Here is a 27,953-nt window from a genome sequence, read left to right on the forward strand (position 1 = left end):
TCGGTTTTCAAAATTCCAGTGGGCTCTTCTCGCTTTCTTCTGTCTCTGAGACTTTCTTTTTTTTTTTTTCAACGTTTTTTTTTTTATTTATTTTTGGGACAGAGAGAGACAAAGCATGAACGGGGAGGGGCAGAGAGAGAGGGAGACACAGAATCGGAAACAGGCTCCAGGCTCCGAGCCGTCAGCCCAGAGCCTGACGCGGGGCTCGAACTCACGGACCGCGAGATCGTGACCTGGCTGAAGTCGGACGCTTAACCGACTGCGCCACCCAGGCGCCCTGTCTCTGAGACTTTGTTTGTCCGTCCGTTTACTCGTTGGAGCTTTGTTGTTACCGTCACGGCTTAAAGCCAGCCGCTTCAGACGCCTCGCTGACTCCAGCGCCTGAGTCACGTCAGCGGCGATGTCTGAGGTCTGAGACATCCGCGGCTGTCCTTAGGCTGCACGATCCTGTATCCTGGGCATTTTTCTTTTTGCTGTTGAGACTCTGGGTCTTGTTTGAATCCGACGGCGGGTGTTGATACTTTTGTCTTCGCGGGCAGTTGATTCATTTGGGCTCAGGCCACCAGTTCCAGCCACCTTCTCTGTGCTGTGGTTCCCATCTGGGTTCTGTGTACAAAGCCTCTGCGAGTGCCGTGCGGCTCCCTGAGGCTCTGTGCCGTGTGTGTGCCGCTCAGTGGGGCCTGGGCAGCGGTCTGCGCCGTGGCTCGGCCCTCGATGTCTTTAGGAAGCTGTCTAGGGTCAGACCCTTGCACGCACAGCTGGGAGGGAGCCCACGAGTCCACAGACATCTTTATTTGGTTGCTTTCCTGAACGCCTCGCCCTGCCATTTCCATGGTAACGCCCGGTTCCCTGGCGCTCCTCTTTTCGGTCCTCTGGCCAGAAAGCGGGGACTTTATTTGTCCCACTCTGCCACAGTCTTCCCGTGACTGCAGCTGAGACTGGGGCCAAGCGGCAGGAGGACAGAGAGGGAAACATTACCGGGGCTTTGTCCCGTTCTCTAGGGACTGCAGAGGAAAGGCCCTCCGTCCCCTCAGGGTTTCGGGCACCTGCGGGCTCCCCGTGGCACCCCTACCGCAGTAGGCTTGCCTGGGGCCTGGGGTGCGAGCAAACAGGAAGGAGAAACACACAGAGATCTGCCCGCTGTCCGAGGGTCAGGAATCCCCCCTCTCCCCGCCCAGGTCGGGTGTGAGGGCCCCTCCTGGCCTTCTCTCGGGCCCTCCCTGTCACCTGTGCTCAGTTTCAGGCTGCCCAAAGGCCGGGTGGGGGTGCTGGTTTGGTGGTATTTTGAATTCTGTTCTTCTTCCCCAGTTCACCTACTACTGTATACTTTTCTGATTCCTCGAGTAGCCGCCGCATGCGTGCTGCCCACCCATCAGAGCTGCTCTCAGAAGGAGTGAGCGGGCGGACTGTGCCGACCTCATCGTGCCCAGAACACAGCTTACATGCCTGCGTTGTTGTTTTTTTTTTAATTTTTTTTTTTTTTTTTACCGTTTATTTATTTTTGAGACAGAGAGAGACAGAGCATGAACGGGGGAGGATCAGAGAGAGGGAGACACAGAATCCGAAATAGGCTCCGGGCTCTGAGCGGTCAGCACAGAGCCCGACGCGGGGCTCGAACCCACGGACTGCGAGATCGTGACCTGAGCCGAAGTCGGCCGCTTAACCGACTGAGCCACGCAGGCGCCCCTGCCTGCGTTGTTTTAATGTGCATGTATCTGTACACGTTCTCTCTGTCACTCGCTCGCTTAAAAATTCATTGACAGGCCCAACTCTGGAAAGATCCCCGGGCATCTCTCCAGCGTGCTGGTGAGCAAACAGCAGTTCTCACACTTGGTCACAGCTTGGTCTGCACGGTCCTCGGCCCTGTGAGTCGAGGTCACGAGCCACAGATAGGCTGCAGTCTGGGTTTCGAAAGCTGGTCTGAACAGTGTGTTTTCCTCAGACCTCAGCTTGTTCCCAGTCAGCTGATGGTCTCCTGCTGCCTGGCTGAGGCCAGTGCCCCAAGTTCAGAGGCCATTCTAAACTGCAGATAGACGAACGTTTTCCAGAAACGCTTTGTGGGCCATATGGCCTCGTGTTGGACCTGCTCAACTCTGATGTAATGTGGAGGCAGCCATACGTGGTACAGAGATGAAAGGGCACGGTTTGTCCTAATAAAACTTTATTTACAAAAATAGGCAGCAGGCGGATTTGGGCCGGGACTCCTAGTTTCCGGACCCCTGTTCTAAGTGCTGCTTTCACACCATTGTGAAAAACGCTTTTGCCTTCTCTCTTCATTTCCAAATAAAAAGGAAACGTCCCCCCTCGTGCACCAGGGACCCCGCCCTTCATTCCCTAACTTCCCTCAGGCTCTGTGTCCACCGCCCTGTCTGATCTGGCCCCTTCCTCTGGGGCAGGAGCAGTGAGGTTTGGGGGTCATGTGGCCCCAGTGAGCCAGGAGGAACTAAGGCCCTAGAGGAGGAAAGTGAGACAGGACCCGGGCTCCGTGTCCAGCCTGGAGGGAGGGGGCCTTCATTCCTCCAGACCCAGTTCCCACCCCCACCCCCTTGGGTTAGGTCTCAGCAGAGGCCGGCCTCAGTTTCTTCTTCCCAATAGGCCTGGGGGCAGCCCTTCCCCGGCCCAGTCCTGGTCCAAACACCAGCCTCCCTCCTGCCCTGCCTGCTGCCTTCTCTCAAGGTTCTCCCTCCCACCCCTCCCCAAGTGAAATAAAGCCTCCTACACACACACCCCCCCACACACAGCAAACTTCCACCTTCCAGCAGTGTTAGAAGAAAGGCCCCTTAGCCATAGGCTCATTTGAAGACTTGTCACCTGCTCCCAAGCCCATCTGGCTCAATTCCCCCTACTCCAGTCAGGTGCCTTGTTGCAGGCACCACGTGGTCTTTGCTGCTGGACCCTTTCCCTCTGCCTCAGCCCCCCACGAGCAAGGGGGTCCCTTGGTCTTGAGCTCACCAGCTGCAGTCGGATACGGCCTTGCATGCCCAAAGGAGGGCCAGCTGTCAGAAGGGCCGTGAGGGCCACTAGCCAGGCCAGAAGAGCCAGGTTGTTACAGAAACCTCCAGAGATGGGGCCGGCGTGGTCTGTGGAGGGGCTGTCTTGGTGGGGGGCGGGGAGGGAGGGTGGCAGGCAGAACGAGGCCCGGACCCCCCTTCATACCAACCTCAGATCGGTTCTTCTTAAAACTGACCCATCAGTCGGTCACCCTCTCGAAGGTTCCCTCTCTTTTATCTGGCAGGTGCGGAAACAGTCATTTGTCAGGAATAAAAGGGGAGGGGAGGGCCTCCTAAGTGACTAGAAACGGGCCGGCACTTTCTGGACAAAACGCTCTATGCCTTAATCCATAATTGATAATGAGTTTGCCAAGTTGAATTAAACTCTTACATTGCAGATCACCAGGCTGGAAGCGTTCAGGTCTGTTTCTCTCTTCCCGCTTCAGGGCCAAGCTGCTTCTCTACTGCTTAGGGCCGTGCTGGCCCCGTTTGGCCGAATGTTGGGCGTTACTCCTTGGGCATGAGCGTACCCGAGTCACCGGGACTGGGACCTGGCTGCGGGATGGGAGCTGCATTTAAAAGAGCCAGAGACAGCCTTGCACGTGGGGCCGGTCCAGGATGCTGAGAGCTTCTGGAACCGGGGCGTGGTAGCTGTGGAAGGGAGTAACCCTTGGGTTCCTACCCTAGGAATCTCACTCGCCCTGAGCGATGTGGCCTCCACTCGAGCCACAACTGCTCCCCGGCCCAAATGCTGTCCCGGTGGGGGCAGCTCCGTGGTGGTTCTTGGCATCAGCAAAGGCAGGTGGCAGGACCTCCCCACACCCCCTTAAGATTTCCTTTTTTTTTTCTTTTTATTAAAAAAATTTTTTTTTAATATTTATTTCAGAGACAGAGAGACAGAGCACAAGCAGGGGAGGGGCAGAGAGAGAGCCAGAGACAGAATCTGAAACAGGCTGCAGGCTCTGAGCTGTCAGCACAGAGCCTGACGCAGGGCTCGAACCCACGAACCGTGAGATCATGACCTGAGCCGAAGTCGGACGCTCAACCGACCGAGCCACCCAGGCGCCCCAACATTTCTTTATTTTTGAGAGGGAGATAGACAGCTGAGCGGGGGAGGGGCAGAGAGACACAGAGAGGGAGACACAGAATCCGAGGCAGGCTCCAGGCTCCGAGCTGTTAGCACAGAGCCTGACGCAGGGCTCGAACCCACGAACCGTGAGATCATGACCTGAGCTGAAGTCGGACACTTAACCGACTGAGCCACCCAGGCGCCCCTCTTTTCTTTTCTTTTTTTTTTTAATGTTTACCTATTTTTGAGAGAAAGAGAGAGCGCACGTGAGCGAGTGGGGCAGGGGCAGAGGGAGGGGGGCAGAGGATCCGAAGCGGTCTCTGCGCTGACAGCACAGAGCCTGACACGGGGCTCGAACTCGCAAACTGCGAGATCATAACCTGAGCTGAAGTTGGATGCTCAACCGACTGAGCCAGCCAGGACCCCCCAGATTTCTTTTTAAGATGCTTACGATGCCACACCACCTCATGATCCAGGAGCTCGAGCCAGAACTGCCATGTCCTGGCTGTTCTGCTCCCAGGTCAAGAGTGTTCGCTTCCCCTGGCTGCCTTGGTGCAAGAGAGGCCCGGAGCCCCCCTACCCAGCTGACTGCGAGAACAAGAAAAGACCCCGGGTCTGGCAGGCAGGTCGGCAGACTCAGCTTCTCGACTCAGACCCTCCTTTTGGCTTCGGGCCAGGCTTTACCCAACCCAATCTGAAGGCGTAGAAATGTTACTTTGTGTAAGTTATTTTCGTAAATTACTGCCTGTTTCTGGTGCATAAGCGTTCAACCTGGAATTCAGAAGTGTGGAATTGTGGGGTTGAGTCACTGGGTGTGTTCCCCGGGGGAGATAAACCACCTTGAACTATGCCTCGGAGATCCGGACACTGGGTCCGGACACAGGCTCCAGCTGGACCGGGCCGCTTTGTTCATATCATTTTTTGTTCGTTTGTTTTTTAATCTCCGTAAGTCACGAAGTCATGGCTTCTGGGGCAAAGCTGGTGTTTCTCACTTCTGTGACTTCAACTGCACATCCCAGTCTTGCCCTCAGTGACCCAGGTTAGTCTCTGAAACACGCATGGAACTTCTATAAACCCTCTTGAGCTTACCTAAAAGTTTGGTCTGCACAGCACCTGCAGTGTGGACAGAGCGTAAGACCAGGCATCCCTGGTCCTTGCCAACAGCCGCCACCATCATGAAGATGGTAATAATATTTACTATTAGAGTTGTCGGTTAGTTCTAGCGTAAGTGAGATTATTATGAGTTCTGTTGTACCGCACGACTCTATCGTGCATAATGAATACTCTTGGTTGATTTAATACTATTGATTCGGTATTTATGATGATTTTAGTGATATCATTGTTACTGTGTTGGCGATGGTGGCTGGAGGGTGCCTGGACTCCAACAACTTGGGGCGCCTGGCCTGGCACCTGGCCCACAACACCACACCGCAGGGGCACAGGGCGCCTCTGCAGTGAGGCGGTCGACGGAGATCCCCGATGGGAGTGGAGGGCTGAGGGCCGCGTCCGTGACCTCATGCAGCCTGACAGCAGCCCGGTAGAGGAGGCCCTGCCCTCACTGCATTTAGGGCTGCAGAAGCTGAGGCTTGCAGACGTTGTGTGCCCTGCCGGGGGTCCCACGGTCCGTCCCAGAACAGAAACGCAAACGCGGAGTTCTGCTGTTGGCCACTGTCTTCTTGGCTCCCCAGTGCGCGCTGTGTCCCCCCCGCTTCACGAGGCCTCCCGCCCTTATCCGTGAACGGCCGGGCCCAGCTTCAGCTTCGAAGCCCCTTCCGGCCTTTGCGTTCTGATTCTGATCCCGTCCAAGCCATTGTTACCTGCAGCACAGAGAAATATCTCCTTTAATTTGTTTTAAAATTCCTTCTGAGCTTCAAGGGGCATTCCGTACCTTTTTCATCTCTTCCCGGCGGAGACAGGACTTCAAGAGCAAGAGGTGAGGCTTCTAATTATGTGCTTTGATTGTTTGGAAACAAAACAAACCCTCATCCAAAATAAACAGGCTTTCTTGCTTTTGGGGGAGAAAAATGACACATATGCATATTCATTTATATGGTAATTATTATTATTTAGCTACACAGGGACCAGAATTGGTAATTTAGAGCACAAAAAGGAAGCAGGGACTAGCGTTCAGGGAAAAGTAATGCGATCATAACCCATCAGGATTCTGTAGTTAATGTTGGGGGTTTTTTCTTCTCTTTTCCTTTTTTTTGGTCGAATGCAATCTCTTTGAAGAATCTCTTTGAAGTGACCAGCAAATGCTTTGGAGAAAGGGAAATTAGCACTTTGTATTGGAATGGTGAAAAGGACGTGGGCTCTACCTGTTGGGGACCCATGGCCTTTCTTTAGGGACAGCCACATTCTTGAAGTCCGAGAGCTCTTCAGGCAACATCTCTGAGGGTGGAGGGAAGCTAACTGAGGCGGCGAGTTCAGGAAACGTGGAGGAAAAGGCTCTAACACCAGAGAGATTACAAGTCTTTTCTTCTCCAGAGTCACAGTGCTCTCCCGGGTTTGGATTGCTGAGGTCCCTTTCCTTCCTAACCCCTCCCCACAGCTACCCTGCTTGGTTCCCGGCCCCTTCTGTGTATCGCTGCCTCAGGGATGGCTTCAAGAAAATGAACAAATTCATTTCTCGACTGCAGTACGTTCAGACGGCTCAACATTCCACAGGCGCCCAAGTCCCCTCAGCCGTCGGCTCCCTTCCTGGAGGCAACTGATGTTAACACTCCCTCGAAAGGATGTTTATATTTTATACCTAGAGAAGTGTTTGTCTACTTAAAGCAAATGTTACGGCGTCCTCCACCGCTGAGCACCCCTGCTGCTCTCCAGCCTTCTCGGGCGTCCGTCCTCAAAGCGCTGGAGGCCTGGGCCTGCCCGCTGCCCAGCTCCGTCCCTCTGCTCCTCTCGTGTCCGCTGCCTTTCGCCCCTCCTCCAGCTTCACCTGTGTGGCCCCCTCTCGGGGTCTCCGCACACTGCGTGTGGGGCGTAGACCCTGGTGGGGGGACTCCCGGTGGTTTCCCTCCCCCTGGTGTCCGCGACCGTGTGACCCCCCACCTTGAGTGGGAGCAGGTCCAACAGAAGAGGGCAGAGGTGAGGAGGGGTCAGTCCCATGATGATGTTACATTATCTGAGACTTCGTCCGAGTGGACCGGAGAGACAGAGTCTCCTTACTGGCTTGACAAGTCAGCTGCCATGTTGGAGAGGCTCACGAGGGCGGCCTCCAGCCCGCGAGGAACCAGGGCCCGAGTCAGACAGACGGCAGCACGGGAGGGAATTCTGCCAACGGCCAGAATGAGCTCAGAGGCGGATTCCTCCTCTGTCGAGCCTCCAGATGAGAACGCAGCCCGGCTCCCACCTTGACTGCTGCCCTGTGAGGCCCCCGCAGAGAACCCGGCTGAGCAGCCATCAGCTTCGAGCCCGGGAAATATTCGCAAAGTGAATGAATGAGAGAATGCCGCTTGGGTGATTCCCCCAGTCTGTACCCAGGGAAGTGAAATCTTTTCCCAGCTGGCTGGTGGCCCAAGGAGGGAAGGTGCTTAAAATACAATGTGACTATGCCGTCCGGTCTGAACAGTTTTCAGTAACAGGAACATATTTGTCCTAAGGCTTCTCTGGGGAGGATATTTGGATTGTTGCCCTGGCTTGGTTTACGTAACTTGTGGAGACTGTTTAGTGACGTTCCTCATCACATCTTCAAATTGTTTTCCGTTATCAGTGCTTTCAGATTCCGCATTTGGCCGTGGCCCCCTACAGCTTGTCGAGTTCAACTGCTGCACACCCGGGTGGTGTTGTGCCCCGAGCCTCCGGGGTTCAAGGTTTGAGGACCATCTTCCAATTCGGTCTTGGTGCCCTGTGCACAGACTTCCTGTGTCTTCCCTCATCATCCTTTTAATCGACTAGAACGAGGGTCAGCCAACGGGGCACTTGATTTAAAAAAAATTTTTTTTAATGTTTGTTTAGTTTTGAGAGACAGAGACAGAGCACGAGTGGGGGAGGGGCAGAGAGAGAGGGAGACACAGAATCCGAAGCAGGCTCCAGGCTCCGAGCGGTCAGCACAGGGCCTGACGCGGGGCTCGAACTCACAGACCGTGAGATCATGACCTGAGCCAAAGTTGGATGCTTAACTGACTGAGCCACCCAGGCGCCCCCAGGACACTTGATTTTAAAGTATTGAATAAAGGCATATCATAAAAGTGCACCATATGGAGGGATTCCAATTCATTTTACCATTTTTTTTTTTTTTTTTTTTTTAATTTTTAACGTTTATTTATTTTTGAGACAGAGACAGAGCATGAACCGGGGAGGGTCAGAGAGAGAGGGAGACACAGAATCTGAAACAGGCTCCAGGCTCTGAGCAGTCAGCACAGAGCCCGACGCGGGGCTCGAACTCACATACCGTGAGATCGTGACCTGAGCTGAAGTCGGACGCTTAACCGACTGAGCCACCCAGGCGCCCCGTCATTTTACCATTTTTTTAAAAGTGTCTTTATTTTTTTAAATTAATTTGAGAGAGAGAGAGCGCGCGCGCGCGCGCGCACACACACACACACACACACACACACACACACACGAGTGGGGGAGGGGCAGAGAGAGAGGGAGAGAGGGAATCCCAAGCAGGCTCCTGGATGTCAGTGCAGAGCCCGATGTGGGGCTCGATCTCACGACCCCGTCATTATGACTTGAGCTGAAATCAAGAGTCAGATGTTTCACCAACTGAGCCACCCAGGCACCCCGCCTTCTGTGAAAGGTTTTAGACAGGATGATTTCTAAAGACACTGTTTTAGGGGCGCCTGGGTGGATTCTCTCCCTCCCTCTCTCTCTCTGCCCTTTCCCTGCTTGTGTGCATGTGTGCACACTCTCTTTCTCAAAATCTATAAATAAACTTAAAAAAAATATTTTAGGGGCTCCTGGGTGGCTCAGTCGGTTGAGCATCCGACTTCGGCTCAGGTCATGATCTCACAGTTCGTGAGTTCAAGCCCCACGTCGGGCTCTATGCTGACAGCTCGGAGCCTGGACCCTGCTTCATATTCTGGGTCTCCCTCTCTCTCTCTCTGCCTCTCCCCCGCTCATGCTGTCTCCATCTCTCAAAAACAAATAAACATTAAAGAAAATTAAAAAAAAAAATCTTTTACACAAGGAGAAACTGAGACCCAGATGGGAGAAGGGACTTAGCCAAAGTCAGAGCCACTATCACACCGAGGTTCTCGGCCACCTAGCTGCCGGGCCCAGCTCGGGCCAGGGTCTCTGCTGTTGTGCAGACCCCTGGACAAAGGCGTTTTTGTGTCACCAGAACCAGACTGAGTTGGGAGGCCATGGGTGAGAAAATCCTGGCTAAGAGACAAGGGAGAAATGCCGTGACATGTGGTCACCTTCCTCCCACCGCTGTGCGGTGGAGACAGAAAGGCTGGTAGCCGATGACCCTGGCTTGTCAGACGGTGGGAGTTGATCACCCAGGAAAAGGCAGCAGCCTCCGAGCCTCAGAGGTGACTGATGGGCCCCGTAGATGGCTTGTGTCCGCCTCTGCTGGCCGGGACTGTCCCTGGCGGGTCTGGGCCGGTGGGCCAAGGGGACCCGGTGGGGGGAGAGCCAGGCGGGCCTCAGCACAGGCCTGTGTGAAGCTCCTGAGGCCGCAGGGGGGCCCCGGGGGCCACGGTGCACGGTCTGCGAAGCTGGGCTATCTCGCTCTCCCTGTCGAATGAGATCTCCAAGCCAAGGGCTCAGCCCTCGGCTCTGAGGTCCACTTGGGCAGGTGAAGAGGCTTCTCTCACGCAAGGTGAGTGGCTGGAAACAGATCACGCACAGACGGGCCGGAGAAGGCTGCTGCTGCTTCACTTCGTTGGAGTCCCGTGCGCCTCTGGGGTCCGCTCGTGGCCCGCCGGCACAGCGTGCGGTCAGAATCATTACTCGAGTGAGTCCTGGGACATCCTCACAGCCCGCACGGATGAGAATTAGCAGTCTTTTGAATGTGAGGCCGGAGGAAAAGAAAAAAATCAATGGAATTTAAAAACCAGCTGGAGTCCATCTCGTACTTCTGTCCACGTGCCTTGGTTTTTCTCTGATTCTGTGGGCTCGCACGGGGGATGAGTTCTACCCCCTGGAGGTTAGGACTAGCTCAAAACGTGGTACGGCGTGAGGCCGAACGTAAGCCCAGTTCGTAGAACTCGCTCCCCTCGAGGGCCGCCCTGGGCCGTCGGGCAGAGACCTTTAGCGTGAGCGAGACAGGGCGCGGGCCCCCTCGGTGCCCAGCTGGCAGTCGGTGCCCTGCTGAGTCGTGTTCTGTGTCGCAGCCATGATGCTCAGAGCCCCATCCGAGGGGAAGCCACCCTCTGACTAAGGAAGACCAGACCTCGGCATCCTTGCAGCCGCCCCTGGTGCGCCGAAGGGAGGCCCGTGGGGACCCCACGCCTGTCGCCCGGGTCACTGAGTCCAGCCGGCTCTGCTCAGCCCCCAGCAGTTGGTCAGGTCTTCCTCATGCGCCTACCGGATGCCCGGAGCGGAAACCCGAACACGTCCACGGGGGGCGTGTGTTACCTACCTGGGATGTAATCAGGCCTCGACTTCAGTGAGCTCGAAAGACACGGACTTGCCCTGTGACTCATCGGGCCTGTGGTCTCGTTGTGGTAAAGATCGGGAAGAAGAAAAACAAAGGCCCGAATGAAGCCGCAGCACAGGCAGCAGAGAGCAGAACTGGTCCCTCAAGATAAAGACACAAATAACGGTTAGCCAGTCCTTAGCAGAACACGATATGCTCCAGACACTGTGCCAAGCCGGGAGGCATCTTCTCACGGGAGCCACACAACTGTCCTGCGAAGGGGTCAACGACTAAGACTCACGGGCGTCCGCTGTGCGCCACGGCCTGCTTTCTGTCGCGTCGGGGACAGAACGGAACAAAAGACACGGTGCCCGCTTTCGTGGACGTGTGGCGGGCGGTGCAGGTGGGGGGTAGGTGCTGCTGTCCTCCCATCCGACAGGAGAGGAGGCCGCGGCCCCAGAAATCTGCTGCCGATCCCAAGGCGGGAAACACAGACCTTCCAGAACGTCTGCAATCATCTCCCTCCTTGAGCCGAAGAAAGAGTGTCCTCGTCAAAAGCCAGACTCTGGCCACACTCCCCACGTCCCTGGTCGCGGGGAAGGTCCACGGCGCTCACCGGAAGAGGCTCACACCCCCAGCCCCCCACCGACCAGCCCTGCGCCGGGCCCGGGGTGGGGGGTTTACTGCACGTAAAATGCAAAATTACACTCTGTGTTCCCGGACTGACCTGGTTTTCTTTTCTTTATCCCCTTTAGCGTCACGGAGGCTCTCAGTTAAGAGAGGAGGGGTCAGGGGCGCCTGGGTGGCGCAGTCGGTCAAGCGTCCGACTTCAGCCAGGTCACGATCTCGCGGTCCGTGAGTTCGAGCCCCGCGTCAGGCTCTGGGCTGACGGCTCGGAGCCCGGAGCCTGTTTCCGATTCTGTGTCTCCCTCTCTCTCTGCCCCTCCCCCGTTCATGCTCTGTCTCTCTCTGTCCCAAAAATAAATTAAAAATGTTATAAAAAAAAAAAAAAAAGAGAGAGGAGGGGTCGGTGCGGCATACTTTTGGCCGCGGAACCAAAAGTTTAAAGTTGACTTGGCAGATTTCTGGAGCCTTTTTCTTCGTCCCTTTTTAGGCACGGATTTATGCCTCCCTGCCCATGACGCGAGTCAGTATTTGTGGTGGAGACTCTGGCAGCATAGAGGAACCTGAGTCTGGTCTGCAGAACCACCGGCTGCTTGTTTTGTCTGTCCTTGTGGTGTCATCGGGCTGGCATTAGTCGCCCGGCTTTCACCCTCTGACGGGAGGAACTCAGGACTTTCTTGCCATTGTTTTGACACCCGCGGGTTTATGGATCTCACTTCATCCTCTGAGGAGCGCGGTTTTATTGACCAGCAGCTCTGCTGAGGCCCCGGGGCCGTGTGCTCCTCGAACACAGACACGGTTAGGATCGCAGGGCGTCGGAGGGGCGGCCCAGCCTCCACTCGGAAAACTTACGGCATGCGTCACGGTGAGGCAGGGCTCCGAGGGGGGCCGGTGAGCGCACCCTCCGGGATCCCTCATCTGGGGGATGTTTCCGGACCCTCAGTTGAGGCCGTGCTGGGCCAGGTGGCCGGGTGGCGTGCCCCAGGGCCCGTGAATGGCACGCGTGGCCCAGCTGCCTGCAGGCCCAGCCCGTGACGATCCCTCTCACAGTTGTTGGGAGGAGAAGCGGGTGGCAGGGATGCGGCACCGAGTCTGATGCTTGGGCGGCCGTAACCCTGGAGCAGCGGAGAGTATCGAGAGGCCCGGCGGTGTTGGAAACAGGATCGGACGGGGGACCAGCGGGACGTCACCTGGGGCAGGTGGAGCGCTGATTCGGAGGTGGAGCCGAGCCGGAAACGCCGGCCGGGGGGCCCGAGCAGAGGGCGGCAGCCCCTCGTGTCCTCGGGCCCTCGGCCGGCCGCCCACTAGGAGCAGCGTGGTGTGTGCCTGCGGCTGGGACACGCTGGGCACCACCACTCCTCCAGCACCTGCCAGATGCCGTGCTAGCTCTTTGTGTGTGTGTCGTCGCGTGCGGCCCCCAACCCCAGCAGGGCGGGCGCTTCCCACCACGCCTGTCTTGCAGAATAGGAAACAGTCACACGGTTGGGGGGGGGGGGGGTCCCGGGGTGCCCAGCTGTCTCATTACCATTAGCCGATGGGATTTGAAAGAAACGCGGAAAGTCGCATGGGCGTGAGCGGGCACGTATTCACTACCCCCAATTTTAATTCTAAACAGACTACTTAAGGGGGGGCGCCTGGGGGGCTCCGTCGGTGAAGCGTCCGACTTTGGCTCAGGTCACGATCTCACTCACAGTCTGTGAGTTTGAGCCCCCGCGTCGGGCCCTGTGCTCACAGGGCAGAGCCCGGAGCCTGCTTCCGATTCTGTGCCTCCCTCTCTCTCTCTGCCCCTCCTCTATTCATGCTCTGTCTCTCTCTGCCCCTCCCCTGCTCATACTGTCTTTCTCAAGATTAAACATTAAAACAATTTTTTAAAAATATACTGCTTGTAACACTAACTACAAATCAGAGTATCGGACAGAATACAAGAGCGAGTGTGTATCCCATTGGCATGCCTGTCATTTATTGAGACTTTGTGGTGCCCACCAGTATCTGGTGAATTCTCATTCTTGAAGATATAACGGGTTTTCTCACATTTCCCTTTTCAACAATTGGCCAAGTGGGGCTTTTCCTGGAGGAGCGGCAGGGGGTCTAGTCTCTGGAAGCGGAAGATGGAGGATGAGGACCCGAGAGGAGAGGCGTTCGGGAAGATGTGGGGAGTGGTCCCAGCCTCCGGAAGGTTGAGAAGTGAGCGGAGGGAGAAGGCTGCGTTGACTGGGACACGGGGAGGAAGGGTGGGAGGGCGCTTTCTCGAGGAAGTGACCCAACGCAGGGGAGACGGAAGGACAGGGGCCAGCCACACTGGGGATGGGGTGCCGGAGCCTGAGGGACTCCTCGTGCAGGCGCCCGGTGTCGCCCAGGGTGCTGCCTCCTTGCGAGATCTGGAATAAGCTCTGTGAAGTCACCCCTTTGCGGATTCAGCCTTTCTCAGTCTTGTGGGAATGCAGCTTCCCTGGCGCCCCGATTGCGGTTAGGGGAGACAAAGGAACTGGTGTGTGTCGCACTCTGCTGTCACACTTGCCGTCGACGACCTCATGCAGCCATTTCAGTGATTTTTCCTGTAAGGGGGTTCTTACCGCCCCCACTTTACAGATGAGCGCACTGAGGCTCGGGGCTGGGTAATTGAGGCGACAGAACCGCGAGGTAGGAGCCACGATCTGGACCCAGCCGTGGCTCCCTCCGTGGCCAGTAGTTTCCCTGCCCGCGGCCCCAGTGGGCAGCATGGGGGTCGCGGGACGAGGGGAGAGCTCCGGCTTGAGCTCGGGAGGCGGGAACCGAGGGCTGTCTGCTTCGGTGTGGGGGCTGTGCCTGGTTCAGGGAACTTGGCACGGAGAGGAAGAGGTGAGGTCTGAGGAGCCATTTGGGGTCTGGACGGGGGACACCGCAGTCCCTGAGGGTGAGCCCCGGGGGCTCTGTGCACTAGACCGTCATGCTGTGCTTGGGAGTTCCCCGGAGAGGAGTCATTCTAGTTGTTGATCAGACTTGGGGTCCTTGTCAGCCCCTCCTGCCCCTTGGTGGTGGTGCGGGGGCGCCCCTTCCTTTCATGATCTCAGAGAGCCGGCAGGGGTTCAGGACAAGAAACAAGATATGGGACTGAAAGTAAGTGACGTTGTGATGTTCAAAGCACGGGAGAGGTGAGTCAGTCACTGGTCCTGTGGTCACTGGTCCTGTGGAGGCCTGCTTTTCCTGCATGATTATTAATAACGTGCTATTATTCACCCGTAAATGTCTTTGTTAGACCATAAATCTTTTTTGTAATGTTTATTTATTTTTGAGAGAGAGAGAGAGCACGTGCGCGTGTGGACGAGTGGGGGAGGGGCAGAGAGCGGGGGACAGAGGATCCGAAACGGGTTCCGTGCTGTCAGCACAGAGCCCGACACGGGGCTCGCACTCATGAACCACGAGACCATGACCTGAGCTGAAGTCGGACACTCAACCGACTGAGCCACCCAGGCGCCCTGTTAGACCATAAATCTTACAGTTCCCCTACGTAGAGGTCACCTGGTCCGTTTCCTCTCGATTCACAGATGACATTCAAGGCCTTGCACAGTCACCAGTCAGAGGGCCAGCTGGGAAAAGCGATGAGTAAGACAGACTTGGGGCAGTCGGTTAAAGAAGGCGGTGACGGTTCACCCCCAGGGGCAGGCCCGCTGACCTCTCCAGTATGGAAGCACAGGGTGTGTGTAAATACCCGAATGAATGAGTGAATGAATGAATGAATGAATAGATGGGGGAGTGAATGAGTGAATGGATCTTGCCCCATTATAACAATGTGATGATTGTTTGCACATGTGCTGGACCCCAACCTGCGGTCCCGTGTGGCTCCTGCTCATCCTTGGGGAGGGCCCCCGGCCCGGCGATGGCAGATGGCCTCGAGTGCCCTGGGACGGGTCCGCCGTCGCCAGACCGCTCACCGGACTCCCCTCGTTCTAATACAAACGTGTTTTCCTCATATCGTCTTGAACTGGACCACTTTCCTCAGGTCACATCCAGAATGTCAGTTATTCCTGTTTCCAAGAGACCACCTTTCTAAATTATCTGTATTAAGTTCTGCAAACTTACATAGGATTCCTTCTTGCGGGTAGGTAGAGAAAAAGAACGTAGCTCACCTCTTCTCAGAATTATAATGCTAATATATTGTAATATAATTATAATGCCGAAGCCGGCCTTTCTTTGTTGCCAGGCACCGTGCCTTGTTTTGTGGGTACTTGCTTAGAGTCCGTATTTAAGTATCCCAACAGCTACGGGCTAGACTGCGGTTACTGCCCCACTTTGCAGATAGGGAGGGCAAGGCCAGAGGGATTGAGGTGACTGGTTCGAGGTCATCCAGCTGACAGTGGCACAGGCGGGTTCCAAAGCCCCTACGTTTCACCCTCCAGATAATCTGACATCCTAAAGGGCAGGTCTCATTTTGGAGGAGGTGGGACCACACCTCGGGACGTGCCGTAAAGTGTTTGAGCGGAATGGCCCCATTAACTGGATGTGGTTGGATTACCCATTTCATTCGTTTCCAACCATGGCCGCTGTGTCTGCACCTGAGAAGGAGATGCTATAGCCCGAAGTGAGTTATGTCTCTAATGGGCTGCCTCGGTGGCATCCCAGCCTCGGGGGGTGGGGGGGGGGTGTGGGGTGGGGAGTGGGATGGGACTGGTCCGTCTGGGGACGGAACAGGGTGGTCTTCAAACTGGGTTTCCCTCTGCAGGGGATCTTTGGGGGTGCCAGGGACATTTAACGTAAATTCGACGTTAAAATATCTTTTTTAGCTATTTGGGAACAGTCGCGTCTGTGCTGTCCCAGGTTTTAACCCCCTGGAGCTCTCTGGCTTTTCACCTGCAGACCTAGGACCACCCGCTGGCCCGGATCCGCATGTTTGTGTGAAATGCCACGCTCGCGTGGCTGATGAGCAACGGTGGGATGGACACTGTCGGTTGTTTAGAGCGGTCGCCCCCGCGTGCCCCTTTGAGCACGTGCCCTGCTGCTAGGCTGTGCACGGGAGGCCAGGCAAAGCCCGGGGCACACCTTGCTGGAGGCAGGGCCGGCCAGGAGGAGCGAGTTAAGGAACGACCTGCTCTGCTGCATGCGTATACTTGAGTGGGGTCAGGAATGCCAGCAGGTGCTGCGTATTGTTTGAGGCTCAACTTGGAAACAAGAATCCTTGCCGGCCGTCTTTCGGGTGAGCTGGATTCGGAAGGCGTCCTGAGAGCACACGGCACACCGAAGGTGCCCGTGGTTTTGTATAAGCCAAAGGAACTGGTACTGAGGCAGTTCGATTCCACCTTTCGTCCGTTCGTCAAAACGGTCTTCCTGTTCTCTCGGGTCGCCTTTAGGACACGTCAGTTTCCCGAACTCGACCTTCTCAGATGCATTTCTTTCTGGCTGGTACCAACTCTCCTTTCTCCTTCTTTTATATGTTGGGAAATCACATAATATTTCATTGGGAAAAAAAATTAAAAAAGAGGGGTAGCTGGTGGGCCTGTGGCGATCTTTTGATGCTTCGCCTGGTTCGGACTTGGAGCTGAGTGAATCTGATTGGTCAAGTCCAAATCTGCAGCCTCAGATCACCCGCTCAGGACCGCGAGGAATCAGCCCTCGGCTCCAGGGACGGTCTGGTACGGTCTCCACTTGGAGCGGGGAGCCGGCAAGGGGGCCTCCCAGGGGGAGCACCCCGCTCTGGTCTTTGGCGGAGGGGGGAGGGGAGCGGGGGACGATGCATCGGAAAGGCAGAGGGCCCGGAGGGCGGGCGTTTTACCGCGCGAAGTTGCTAATTGTGCTTTAATAATAGTCAGGAGGGCAGAGAAGGCCAGTGTTCACACAGAGCAGGACAGCCCGCTCCACGTCGGGCCGCGCTCTGCTGGGCCTCGCCAAGTTCCCCAGGCTGGCTGGCTGCGTTCGCTCCCCTTTTTTTTTTTTTCTCATCCGTGACATCTGCTCGGTGCTTGTCCCTCCTGTGATACCGTACCCCTCGCAGCTGTGCAGACCTCCGGCTCTGTGCTGGTGCATGGGGTGCCCTGAGCATACGGCCTTTTTGATGTGTGATAAAACAGAACCGAGCCACGGGGGTATGGCGAGCGAAGGCATCAGAATATCAATTAACCTGCTCTGAACAAAGCTGCGGCTCCAGAGCGGAATAGACATTTCACTGAAGTGTCAGGAAGACGGATAATGTATTCTAATTAGGGACTGACGGATACCTCCGTGCTCAGCCACTCCTGGTAGTCGGACCCACGAACCTAACGAGCGTGTGCCATCATGGCACCGGCCGGGCGCTGTTGACTGATTTATGACTTCTTGCTTTGCCAGAGTCGGCGGCCGTTAAGTTGCTTTCGGCCAAAGGGCACCTGGGTGGCTCAGTCTGTTAAGTTGCTTTCGGCCAAAATGGCAGTGTCCCCCCCCCCCCACCTACCCCCCGAAAGCGTGGTCCATTTTGCAACTGGGTAGTTGCCCACATTTGTATAAATGCAAGAGCTCGGTGCCCTGCCCGGGGTTTCCATCTTGAGGACGCCCCGGGACCTACACCCCGTGATACGGAGGCCTCGGTCACCACCCTTCCTTCCCGGGAGGACTCACTGGGGTTCCGGGGGGGATGAGAAATCTCCATGGCTGCCTTTGCCACAGAACGCGTGCGTGCTGCCCTAAGGGGTCCCTTGGAGACCTTAGGACCTGGGTGATCACACCATCCCCCTGAGTCTGGGAGAGCAACCCCGGAGAGCCGGTGGCCTGGGGTTCCCTTCAGAGCCCCCCCCCACCCTCTTTTAAAAATGTCACATCCACCCCAGAATGACGCACGAGTGAGGCCAGGCTAATTAGGGAGATGTTCCTCATTTTGCTACACTTTTCCTGTGTAATTGGTAAGCCCGCTCTCTTCCAGCGAGAAGTCGGTGAGAGCTGTTCCCCTGAATAGTTCTAAAAGCTCTGGACCACATACTGATATCAGCTGCAATTTATGGGCGAGATGATAATGATTGCTCGGTAATGCAATATTAAACGCCGAGGTCTTTCTCGGTGCTGAGCAGAGCCGGAGCTCCAACCTTCTCCCAGCTTCAAAAGGATCTCGAAACGGTCCCCAGCACCCCCCCTGCCCGGCCCCGTACCAGAAGAGGCGATCGGTGGGCCCCCAGCCCCTACCCCCCCCCCCCCAAATAAAGAAAAACTGAGGGGGTCTGAACGTAGCTCAAGTTCAGAAAATTTTGGCTTGGCTTCCAGAGCCGCGAGCCGGGAGCTCACAGACGTCGCGACTCCCGGCTCCCATGGCAGGTGCACATCTGTAGGTGTTTGTTCTTCTTAAGGGCCGCAGTCCGGCTCTAGGCTGGCTCTAACAAGGACTTGAGGGAGCAAAAGGCTGTTAAAATTTTTTTTGCACTTTTGCTTCATTAGTTCTAGAAACCCGGGTTCCGGAGGCTGAGCGCTTTCCTGCATAATTTAAGAAATTAATGAAGGCATGCCTGATTTTTTTCAGCACTCTTTACTCTGTAAATTTGTTTCGTTTTTTTTTAACTGTCAGCGGAGGCCTTTGGAACCTAAATATTTTAATATTGAAGAAATGCAGGCCCTTTTCTGGTTAGCTCCGTTTTTAGGAACACGCGGTGTGGTGGAAATCAGGTGTTGTGGGTTATAAAGGACCTTGAGTCTGAGTTCACCCCCAAAAGTCCACCCTCTGACCTTCAAGCAACCAAGTTCTCCTGATGACACGGGGGAGGGGGAGGGTCTCTGGCCAGGGTGGGGGGTCCCCTCCTGAGAGCCAGTGTCAGAGACCGTGGCTTTCCGGGGTGGCCACCTGACCCCCTCGCTGCTGAGTGGAGGCTCCAACGGTTTCCTGCTTTGTTTCAATTCTTCCAAAGCTCACTTTGTATCGGGACATCAGATCGAAGCCATTAAAAAGTGTGTGTGGGTGTGTGTGTAACTCTAGGACTTGAAAGGACTTCAGAAGTTGTTGAATGTGAACATTGCTGAGGGACATAAAACAACAGTTTAGACAAAAGGGAAGATAAGGTATTGATACTGTGAGACTGTCAACTCTTCATGAACTTATTTACACATTTAATGTCATTCCAGGGGTGCCCAGCTGGCTCGGTCAGTGGAGCATGTGACTCCTGATTGCAGGTTCCTGAGTTCAAGCCCCACGTCGGGCGTAGAGATTACTTTAAAAAATTTGTTAAAAAGGGGCGCCTGGGTGGCTCAGTAGTTAAGCCTCCGACTTCAGCTCAGGTCATGATCTCACGGTCTGTGGGTTCGAGCCCTGCGTCGGGCTCTGTGCTGACGGCTCGGAGCCTGGAGCCTGCTTCGGATTCTGTGTCTCCTCCTCTCTCTGCCCCTCCCCTGCTCATGCTCTGTGTCTCTCTTTCTCAATAATAAACATTAAAAAAATTTTTTTTAAATGTGTTAAAAAATTTTTTTTATGTTTATTCATTTTTGAAAGACAGAGAGAGAATCCGAAGCAGACTCCAGGCTCTGAGCCGTCAGCACAGAGACCAATGTGGGGCTTGAACTCACAGACCGTGAGACGGTGACCTGAACCAAAGCCAGACGCTTAACGGACTGAGCCACCCAGGTAGCCTGAGAGAACATAATTTAAATGCAAGTGAATATTTACGGGCCTCTGCCGCGAGAAAGGCCTTTTTGCACATCCATACAACACCAGATCAAGAAAAAGCTGTTAAATTTTTTTTTTTTTTTTTTTTTTTTGCACTTTTGCTTCATTAGTTCTAGAAACCGGGGTTCCGGAGGCTGAGTGCTTTCCTGCATAATTTAGGAAATTAATGAAGGCATAGAGGCACGAGTTGATTTGGCCAAAAATTTATGTGGTAAAAAACAGCCCCCACACAAAATTTAGAAGGTCAAAGACAATCTGCAAAACATATCGGCAACATTGTTTGCCTCAAAGGGTCTGTGGTAGTGTTTGCCAAAATAGGTGTATTCTTCTTATGTAAAGAGCTCTTGTGAATACATAAAAGGACGAAACCCCAAGAGGAAACTCGCTAGATAGTATGAATTGACATTTTGCAAAAGAAAAAAAAAATTCAATTACCGATAAACATGTGGAAAGAACATGGAGCCTCACTAACGATCAAGGAAACGTAAGTTAAAGCAGCAATGGCGTCCTCTACTTTGCTGGGCAGATTTTCCCCCCAAGATAATGCCGGACATTGACAAAGATACAGGCAACAAGTGACCTGCTATTGGATTCCTACGCTGGTCAGGGCAGTTTTGTGGAGCAACATGGCGGAATGTATCAGGTCACCAAAGAGGGTGTTGACTGTTAGAAATCTATTTCCAGAATATTCTGTGTGCCTCAGGATACACTTACAGCGCTTTTAAAAATAATGGTGAAAAACAGGACTGAAACTAAGTCAACAACAGTATGGGATTGGTTAACGTTTGTCAGGTCCGTTCACCTCATGCCCGGCAGCTGTGGAAACTTCCGGAAGGGGAGCATTTTGTCACATGGGAAAACGTTCCAGAAATGTTTTCGCTGTATGAAAAGTACAGGCCACAAGATAGTATGCACAGTGTGATTCCTTTTCCTGCCAGGAAAAAGATGCCAGTCACTGAAGGCTGGAAGGAGCTACAGCAAAGTGTCAACAGTGGCTATTCTGGGCCGGTGGTGTTACCAGTGACTTGGCATCCTCCACATCACGTCCAGCAGTCGTGTGTTTCTTTTACAACTGGACTTACATGGTTCATAAAGATAAATGTTCTAGACCAGTTCCCTCACTGTATGTACCCAGAAGGGGCTGGAGCCTGAGGGATTTCAGCCCTGGAACAAGTTAGCTACAGAACAGAAACTTGAACTCAGTTCTCTTACTGCTCCAAGATTGGGGCTTGTTCTTTTAAAAATTTTTTTTTTCAACGTTTTTTATTTTTATTTTTGGGACAGAGAGAGACAGAGCATGAACGGGGGAGGGGCAGAGAGAGAGGGAGACACAGAATCGGAAACAGGCTCCAGGCTCCGAGCCATCAGCCCAGAGCCTGACGCGGGGCTCGAACTCACGGACCGGACTGCGAGATCGTGACCTGGCTGAAGTCAGACGCTTAACCGACTGCGCCACCCAGGCGCCCCGATTGGGGCTTGTTCTTAAGAAAAGTGGGGTTTTGTTTGGACTCAAGCGATTCCTTCTCCCAGGATCTCTCATCCGAGAAACTCTATTTAAGAAAGAGGGGCGCCTGGGGGGTTCAGTCTGTTGAGTGTCCGACTTCAGCTCAGGTCATGATCTCGTGGTTGGTGAGTTCGAGCCCCGTGTCGGACTCTGTGCTGACAGCTCAGAGCTTGGAGCCTGCTGCGGATTCTGTCTCTCTCTCTCTCTCTCTCTCTCTCTCTCTCTCTGTCCCTCCCCGCTCATGCTCTGTCTCTTGCTCTCTCAAAAATAAACATTAAAAAAATTTTTTTTAATAAAAAAAAAAAAAAGAAAGAATCCACAATGTGGAAAGAGCCATATGCACAGCACCATTCATCACAGCGTTATTTATGATGGCAAGAATCGCTAGCGGTTGCAATGTTCTGTCGTGGGCATGTTTAAGCAACCGTGTCATGTTCACTGGGCAGAATGCGGTAGACACTGAAAATGGTGGCAATGGGCAGGCGTGCCGATTTGAGAAAGTGCTTTGGTGGCTGTGAGGTGTGATGGAAAAAATTAGGACACAAAATATGTATGTTGTGATTATGGTCACAAATGTAGGATTCAGAAGGGAATATAATAGGGACACCTGGGTGGCTCAGTTGAGTGAGTAGTCACCTTTGGCTCAGGTCATGATCTCAGGGTTCATGAGTTCCAGCCCCGTGTCAGGCTCACCGTTGTCAGCGCAGGGCCTGCTTGGGATCCTCTGTCCGCCCCTCCCACTCTCTCTCTCTCTCTCTCTCTGAAAATAAGTAAACATTAAAAAAAAGAAGGGAATATAACAATACAAGAGTACTTGTTAAGGTGGATGATGTGGCTATCAGAAACATTTACTTTCTTTTGTCCTTAAAGTTCCAGCTTTTTAAAATAACACTATTATATTCCTTTTATAATTCCAAAAAAAAAAAAAATCTAAAAAGTAAAGATAGATGAGTACCTCTCAATTCTCTGCCTAGGGCTGGATTCTGGATGGCATTCCTGAAACTCGGGAGCAGGCCCTGATGATCCAGACCCTCGGGATCACCCCCAGACACGTCAGTGAGTAGCCTGTGGCTGTCCCCAGACCCCAGAAGGGAGTGCCCTGCTCTGTATTGCCCACTCCCAGTGCCCACCCTCAGCCCTGCACCAGCCAGGACCCAGCAGGAAAAAGGACAGCACAGTTGAATTTTATAAAGCTAAAGGCCTTTGGGGATCGCTCTCAGAAAAATGGAGTTTTAGGGGTGCCTGGGTGTCTCAGTCAGTAAAGCGTCCAACTTTGGCTCAGGTCATGATCTCACGGTTCATGGGTTCAGGCCCCACGTTGGGCTCTGTACTGACAGCTCGGAGCCTAGAGCCTGCTTCGAGTTCTGTGTCTCCCTCTCTCTGCCCCTCCCTCACTCATGTTCTGTCTCCCTCTCTCTCTCTCAAAATGACCAAACATTAAAAAAAATTTTTAAGTAAGAAAAATGGAGTTTTGTTTTGACCCTGGTGGTTCCTTGTTCCGGGAATCCCACCTCTGAGAAACTCTCTTTAGGAAATAATCCAAAATGTGGCAAGAGCATTCCCACCAAGACGTTGCTCATCGCGTTGTTACCGTGAAAACTGTCAGAGGAGACGTTCAAGTGTGGGCGGTCCGCTGGCCTGAGACCGTGCCTTCGCGGTTGGGTGCTGAGCAGCCCTCTCTAAGGGAACGACGGGGGTGGTCGTTACATAGCAAGAGAGACGTAAGACAGGTTATCAGCCCCCGAGATTCAAGTGTCTGGGACCCGCTGCCCAACCTGCCTGGTTGTGCTCTCTCCCTTCTCTGTCCAGTTGTGCTGAGCTCTCCAGACACCGTCCTGATTGAGAGAAACTTGGGGAAGAGAATCGACCCTCAGACGGGAGGTAGGACGTCTCCACCCCCTGCCCGCTCCATGGGGTTTCAGAGGTGGTCAGTGATCGGTTGGAGTGACCGACAGCCCCACCCCCCATTTACTGAGCCCTTCTCCGCTCGGGGTGCCCCCAGAGGGCCACACGGGGGCCGCACAGGTGGGCACATGCTCCAGTGTGGCGGGCTGGGCTAGACCCGTGGGAGATGGTAAGCCCCGGCCCGGAGGAGTCGGGGCAGCAGACAGACCTGGGTTTGTGGACTCTGGCCCCGCCCCTTTCGAGACTCGGTTTTCTCACCTGGACACGGGGTGACCCGTGCCTTGTGATCGGATGGCTGTGAAGACGAGCGTGTGCGGGTGGGGTCCGTCAGAGTGCCCGGCTCGGAGCACGTGCTCCGAAGTCGTGGCCTCCCTTCCCGCCGTGCTGAGAACCCTCGGCGTTTTGTTATCGTTAACAGAGATGTCAGAGCAGCTCCGGAGGCAAAGTGCATCCGCACGGCTCCGGGCGGGCTCCCAGGCTTCGGCCCCCTGGACGGCAAGCCCCCCGGCCAGATGCCCTGGCGGCCTCGGCGGCCCCCCGCGGGTGACTCTAACCACGCGCCTGTCCCCTTGCAGAGATTTATCACACCACCTTTGACTGGCCCCCCGAAGCGGAAATCCAGAACCGGCTGGTGGTGCCAGAGGGCATCTCAGAGCTGGAGACGGCACGGAAGCTGCTGGAATACCACAGGAACATCATCAGGATCCTTCCGGCTTACCCCAAGATCCTGAAAGTCATCAGCGCCGACCAGCCGTGCATGGACGTCTTCTACCAGGGTAAACACACAGGCGGTGGGTTTCCCAGGCACCTTGGCCGTCCGTGACCCTCCCGTCCTAGGGTCCCTTAATGTGGCAGTGATGCCAGGGACCAGGATGTGCCGGAGACCCTGGGAGTCAAGTCCTGGACGGCCTAGGTTCCCTGGGCTAATAACGTTCTACGGCGTGGCCAGCAGATTTGATAATGAGGGGGTGGGGCGGGAGGGACAATGGGGGCAAGAAGTTTGCCCTGGGGGTGAGGGAGAAGGAAGACAAAGTTTGTAAAAATTAAAACAAACATGCGCACAGAACCCACGGCCACCACACACACACACACACAAACCGGGCAACACAACTCAGGGGTTGTGAGTCCATGCAGAGCAGGGGAAGTGGCCCCCCCCCCCCCACTGCACTGTCATTGGAGCAGTGACAAAGGTCCACAGAAAGCACCTGAAGCAGGTGCCTGTGTGCGCACAGCCGTGTGGAGGAGGGTGAAGGTTGAGCCCGGAGACGTCGGGGCCGGGGGCCCTGTGTTCACACGTCGTCCCCACCACACGTCAGCCGGGCAGTCTCCGGCAACCCTTGTACCCCTCTTGGCCTCAGTTTTGTCATCCCTGAAGTGGGAACAGAAATCTTGTCTTCCTCCCAGGCTTGGGTGAGGATTACATGGGAGTCTGCAAATCACATCTCCATAGCCGCGAGCCCAGCACGGGTGCGGAGAGGCACTCAGTAAACATCAGACCTCATTGCTGTCGGGCCTTGGCATCCTGTCCAAGAAGGCCAGGGAAGGTTAGACTAGTTCGATCCCAGAGCAGCTGAATTATCATTCAGAAGTGTGTCCGCATCCGATTATCCCCTCCTAGGCAATGCTGAGGAAATGACACAATAAAAATGCCAGCATGGAGATCTGAGACACTTGATAGCCGACAATGGCCTTTTGGGGCGCATTCCCTCAAATCTCTTTAAGAAAAGTTCTGTTTTGCAGGGGAAGGGCTTCTGAGCTCCCTGGCCTGGCAGTTCCCCTGGCCCCCACCTGCCCGTGGACTTTGCTGGACTCACGGCCCAGGGACAGTGGCCTCGCTCCCTGAGGAGGTCAATCAACCAACGGGTGGATGTCTAGAAAATGTCTCCACTTTACAAGCCAGGCTGTGGACACCTTACGGTTTTCCAGTGATTTTGCATCTCAGAAGGGTCTTTAGTAATCTACACTGCACTCTGAAGATAAACAGCCACTACATTTATCTTACGGCACAGTTCTGAATTTACACATTAATTACTTCCAAATCACTTAATTAAATTTAAAAGTTCAGATGATCGTTCATAAAGAATTCATGCCTGGAATTGTAAATAAAAATGTGAGTGTCTGAATATTAATTATTATTAATTAATAATGCAGACAGATACATTGAAAATTGGAGTGCGGAATTCTGTGTTGTTTTTTTAATCTCTCTGCAGTGCATCCAGCAACCACATATTTTTAAAAAGAATAATTAGATGTTGAGACTGTCTGGGGGATCATTACTTCTAATTAACTTAGTTATTTACTGTAAATTAAGCATCATTTGTAAGCAGGCTTCTCTGCCCGTAGTGTCTGTGCATTTCAGATGGTCGTGGATCTAGGAAGTTCTGAGGCTGGAGGGGCCTTGCTTGAATGGCCTCCAGCTTATTCTCAGGGGCTGAAAATGTCACCCCGGCCGCAGGTGAGGGAGCGTCGCCCCTGCCTGCCAGCTCCCGGTAAAACGGGGCAAGAACGTAACACATCTCTTGTGGGAATGCTGCACCCATCGAATAAGACGAAGTCCACAGAGTGTTTATTTAGCTTAGTGTTTAACACACGCTGGTAGGTATGACATTGCCATGAAGACAGTTAGAATCACCACCTTTACGACAGTCGGTTAACTTACCTGTGCCTCGATCTCCAAAGAAGGGGGGAGTTGTGGTCTCTAGAACGATCCTTCCAGTTAAAAAAATCCTACAAAGATTTGAGAGCTCAAAATTCATACAGTGAACATCCAGGGCTTCTCATGGGCCCCCCACTTCCATCCTGGGGACATTGGTGGTTGTCACAACTTGGAAGTGGGCCACTGGCACCTGGTGGGTGTGCCCAAACCCCTGGACCAGGGATGTGCCCAAAATGCCACGAGCACGCAGTTGGCACACCCTGGTTTCGGGGGTGGCTGGGTCCCTAAAGGCCGTGTGTTGGCTCAGCCCCTTGCTAGAGCCAAATCCGTCCAAAGGCAGGACAGCCACCAGAGGGCCGTCTGTGGCCGACCCTGCGCAGGACGGTCTGGGTCCCTGGCAGGAGGCAAGGCTAGAGAGGGAGACCTGTTCTGATATGGGTGGCTGGGGAGCTGGACCCGGCCCTCAGCATCAGCAGGTGCCAAGCTGCCCTGTAATGGCCTCCTCGGCTGCTTGTACAGCCCCTCCCCCGTGCTCAGGTCAGGGGTGACCTGGTTTGCTGTTGAGTCGCCTGAGTGTTGGAGACGCTGGCCCCTGTGCCTCCCCCTCTTTGTTCATCAAATGCCAGGGCGTGCCACGGGCCAGCCGTGCACCCACATCTGCCCACTCCTGGGACCTATTTGGTCACTGTCTCTTTGGAGACTCCCAACAAAGTTGGTGTCGCTGGAGCGCAGCCGCAAGTTATTCTCTACCCATGTCCTTTAGAAGTCCCCGGACACGAGGCCCCCTCCAGGCCTGATGCATTTATCAAAGTCTAGATCTGACACTGGGAGACGCCCGGTTCCAAGCTTCAGGCTAGAGGCTCGGCCCAGGGTCAGTGTGGAAACATCCCAACCCAACTTTGTGCATCCTGTGTGCTGGGACCAGCCCCCCGTCGACCAGGAGGGAAGCGCAGGTGTTAGAGGAACCGCAGGGTGGACAGTGCTTCGGAGGTGGCTTCTCTGGATCCCCTGCCCCCCTCTGCCTTAGTGCCCAGGCCTGAAGCGGATTTCTTTCCCCACAGCTTCGCCCCGTGGCTGCTGGTGGCTGGCAGCCGCCCAGGGGGTTTCCACGCGGCTGTAAACGGGAGAAATCGTCACTGTTCTTAAGAGCGTGAGCGCGGGTGCCTTAAGCTGGTTTCCCTTCCTTTAGGACCTGAGTTTACTACGCCCATATCCTCTCTTTCCAGCTCTGACCTATGCCCAAACCAGCCATCGATCTAATGCCCCGTTCACCCCGCGGGTGCTGCTTTGCGGGCCCGTGGGCAGTGGGAAACGTCTGCAGGCTGCCCTCCTGGCCCAGAAATATGGCCTCGTCAACGGTGAGTGCCCCGGCCGCGCCCTGTTTCCAGAACCTGCCCCCGTCCCCCTTCCCCCACTGCCCTCCCAAGCCTTCCCACCTTGTGGGGGTGGTGAGAAGGAGGTCAGTGTTGCCTCTCCTTCTTGCTCTCTGCCGTCAACAGTTTTCAGGTCCGTCTTCGCAGGGATGGTTCTTCACAGAGAATATGGCCATAAAAACATTAACCAATAAAAACACGTCTGCCACCCAAAGAGCCCATGCATTTTCTAGTCATCATATTTCACTCCTTGGGAGCAGTGGTTTCTCTGTGCTCTGCACCAGGGGCACCTCCTCCGGCCCCTGCGGTCTCCCTGGAAGCCACAGCTCTCGCATAATCTGGAGCTCTGCCGCGGATTTATTTTCTCCGGTCCCGTTTGGCTCCCCAGCCCAGGCCAGCGGGTTTACGGGCAAACAATTTCTGAACCAGAGGAAAGCTTCTCGAAAGCTCGTACAGTTTCAATAAATATTTTACCAGGAGGAGAGGGAAATGCTGACATCGGTTCTCCGGGTCTGTCCCGAGGTGGCCCCCGGCGGTCTCGGATGCCAGCCTCCCTTCAGGGGGCTAAAGGCCGGAAAGGAGGGAGAAGCGGAACAGACAACGATGCGGCTGCCAGGAGCGAAAGGGCCGCCCTCACCGCCACCGCCGCTTCTGATGAATGCTCCGCAAGCCCGAGTAACCTCTAGCTGTGAAGGAAAAACGAGACCCGCGCCCCA

At 54.6% G+C, this 27,953-nt stretch overlaps 1 protein-coding gene across 3 annotated transcripts in view; it reads left to right on the top strand.

Annotated features, from left to right (window-relative positions):
• AK8 (adenylate kinase 8) overlaps positions 1–27,953 on the top strand; it is a 128,770-nt gene that overhangs the window by 24,305 nt on the left and 76,512 nt on the right. For all 3 annotated transcript variants that reach the window (XM_058693692.1, XM_058693691.1, XM_058693693.1), the window contains 4 exons: positions 22,278–22,359; positions 23,113–23,184; positions 23,784–23,984; positions 27,091–27,222. In XM_058693692.1, the coding sequence (XP_058549675.1) occupies positions 22,278–22,359; positions 23,113–23,184; positions 23,784–23,984; positions 27,091–27,222 (487 nt within the window). The remainder of the gene's footprint in view (positions 1–22,277; positions 22,360–23,112; positions 23,185–23,783; positions 23,985–27,090; positions 27,223–27,953) is intronic.

The sequence above is a fragment of the Neofelis nebulosa genome, chromosome 12 (assembly GCF_028018385.1).
Source record: "Neofelis nebulosa isolate mNeoNeb1 chromosome 12, mNeoNeb1.pri, whole genome shotgun sequence".
Lineage (NCBI taxonomy): Eukaryota > Metazoa > Chordata > Mammalia > Carnivora > Felidae > Neofelis > Neofelis nebulosa.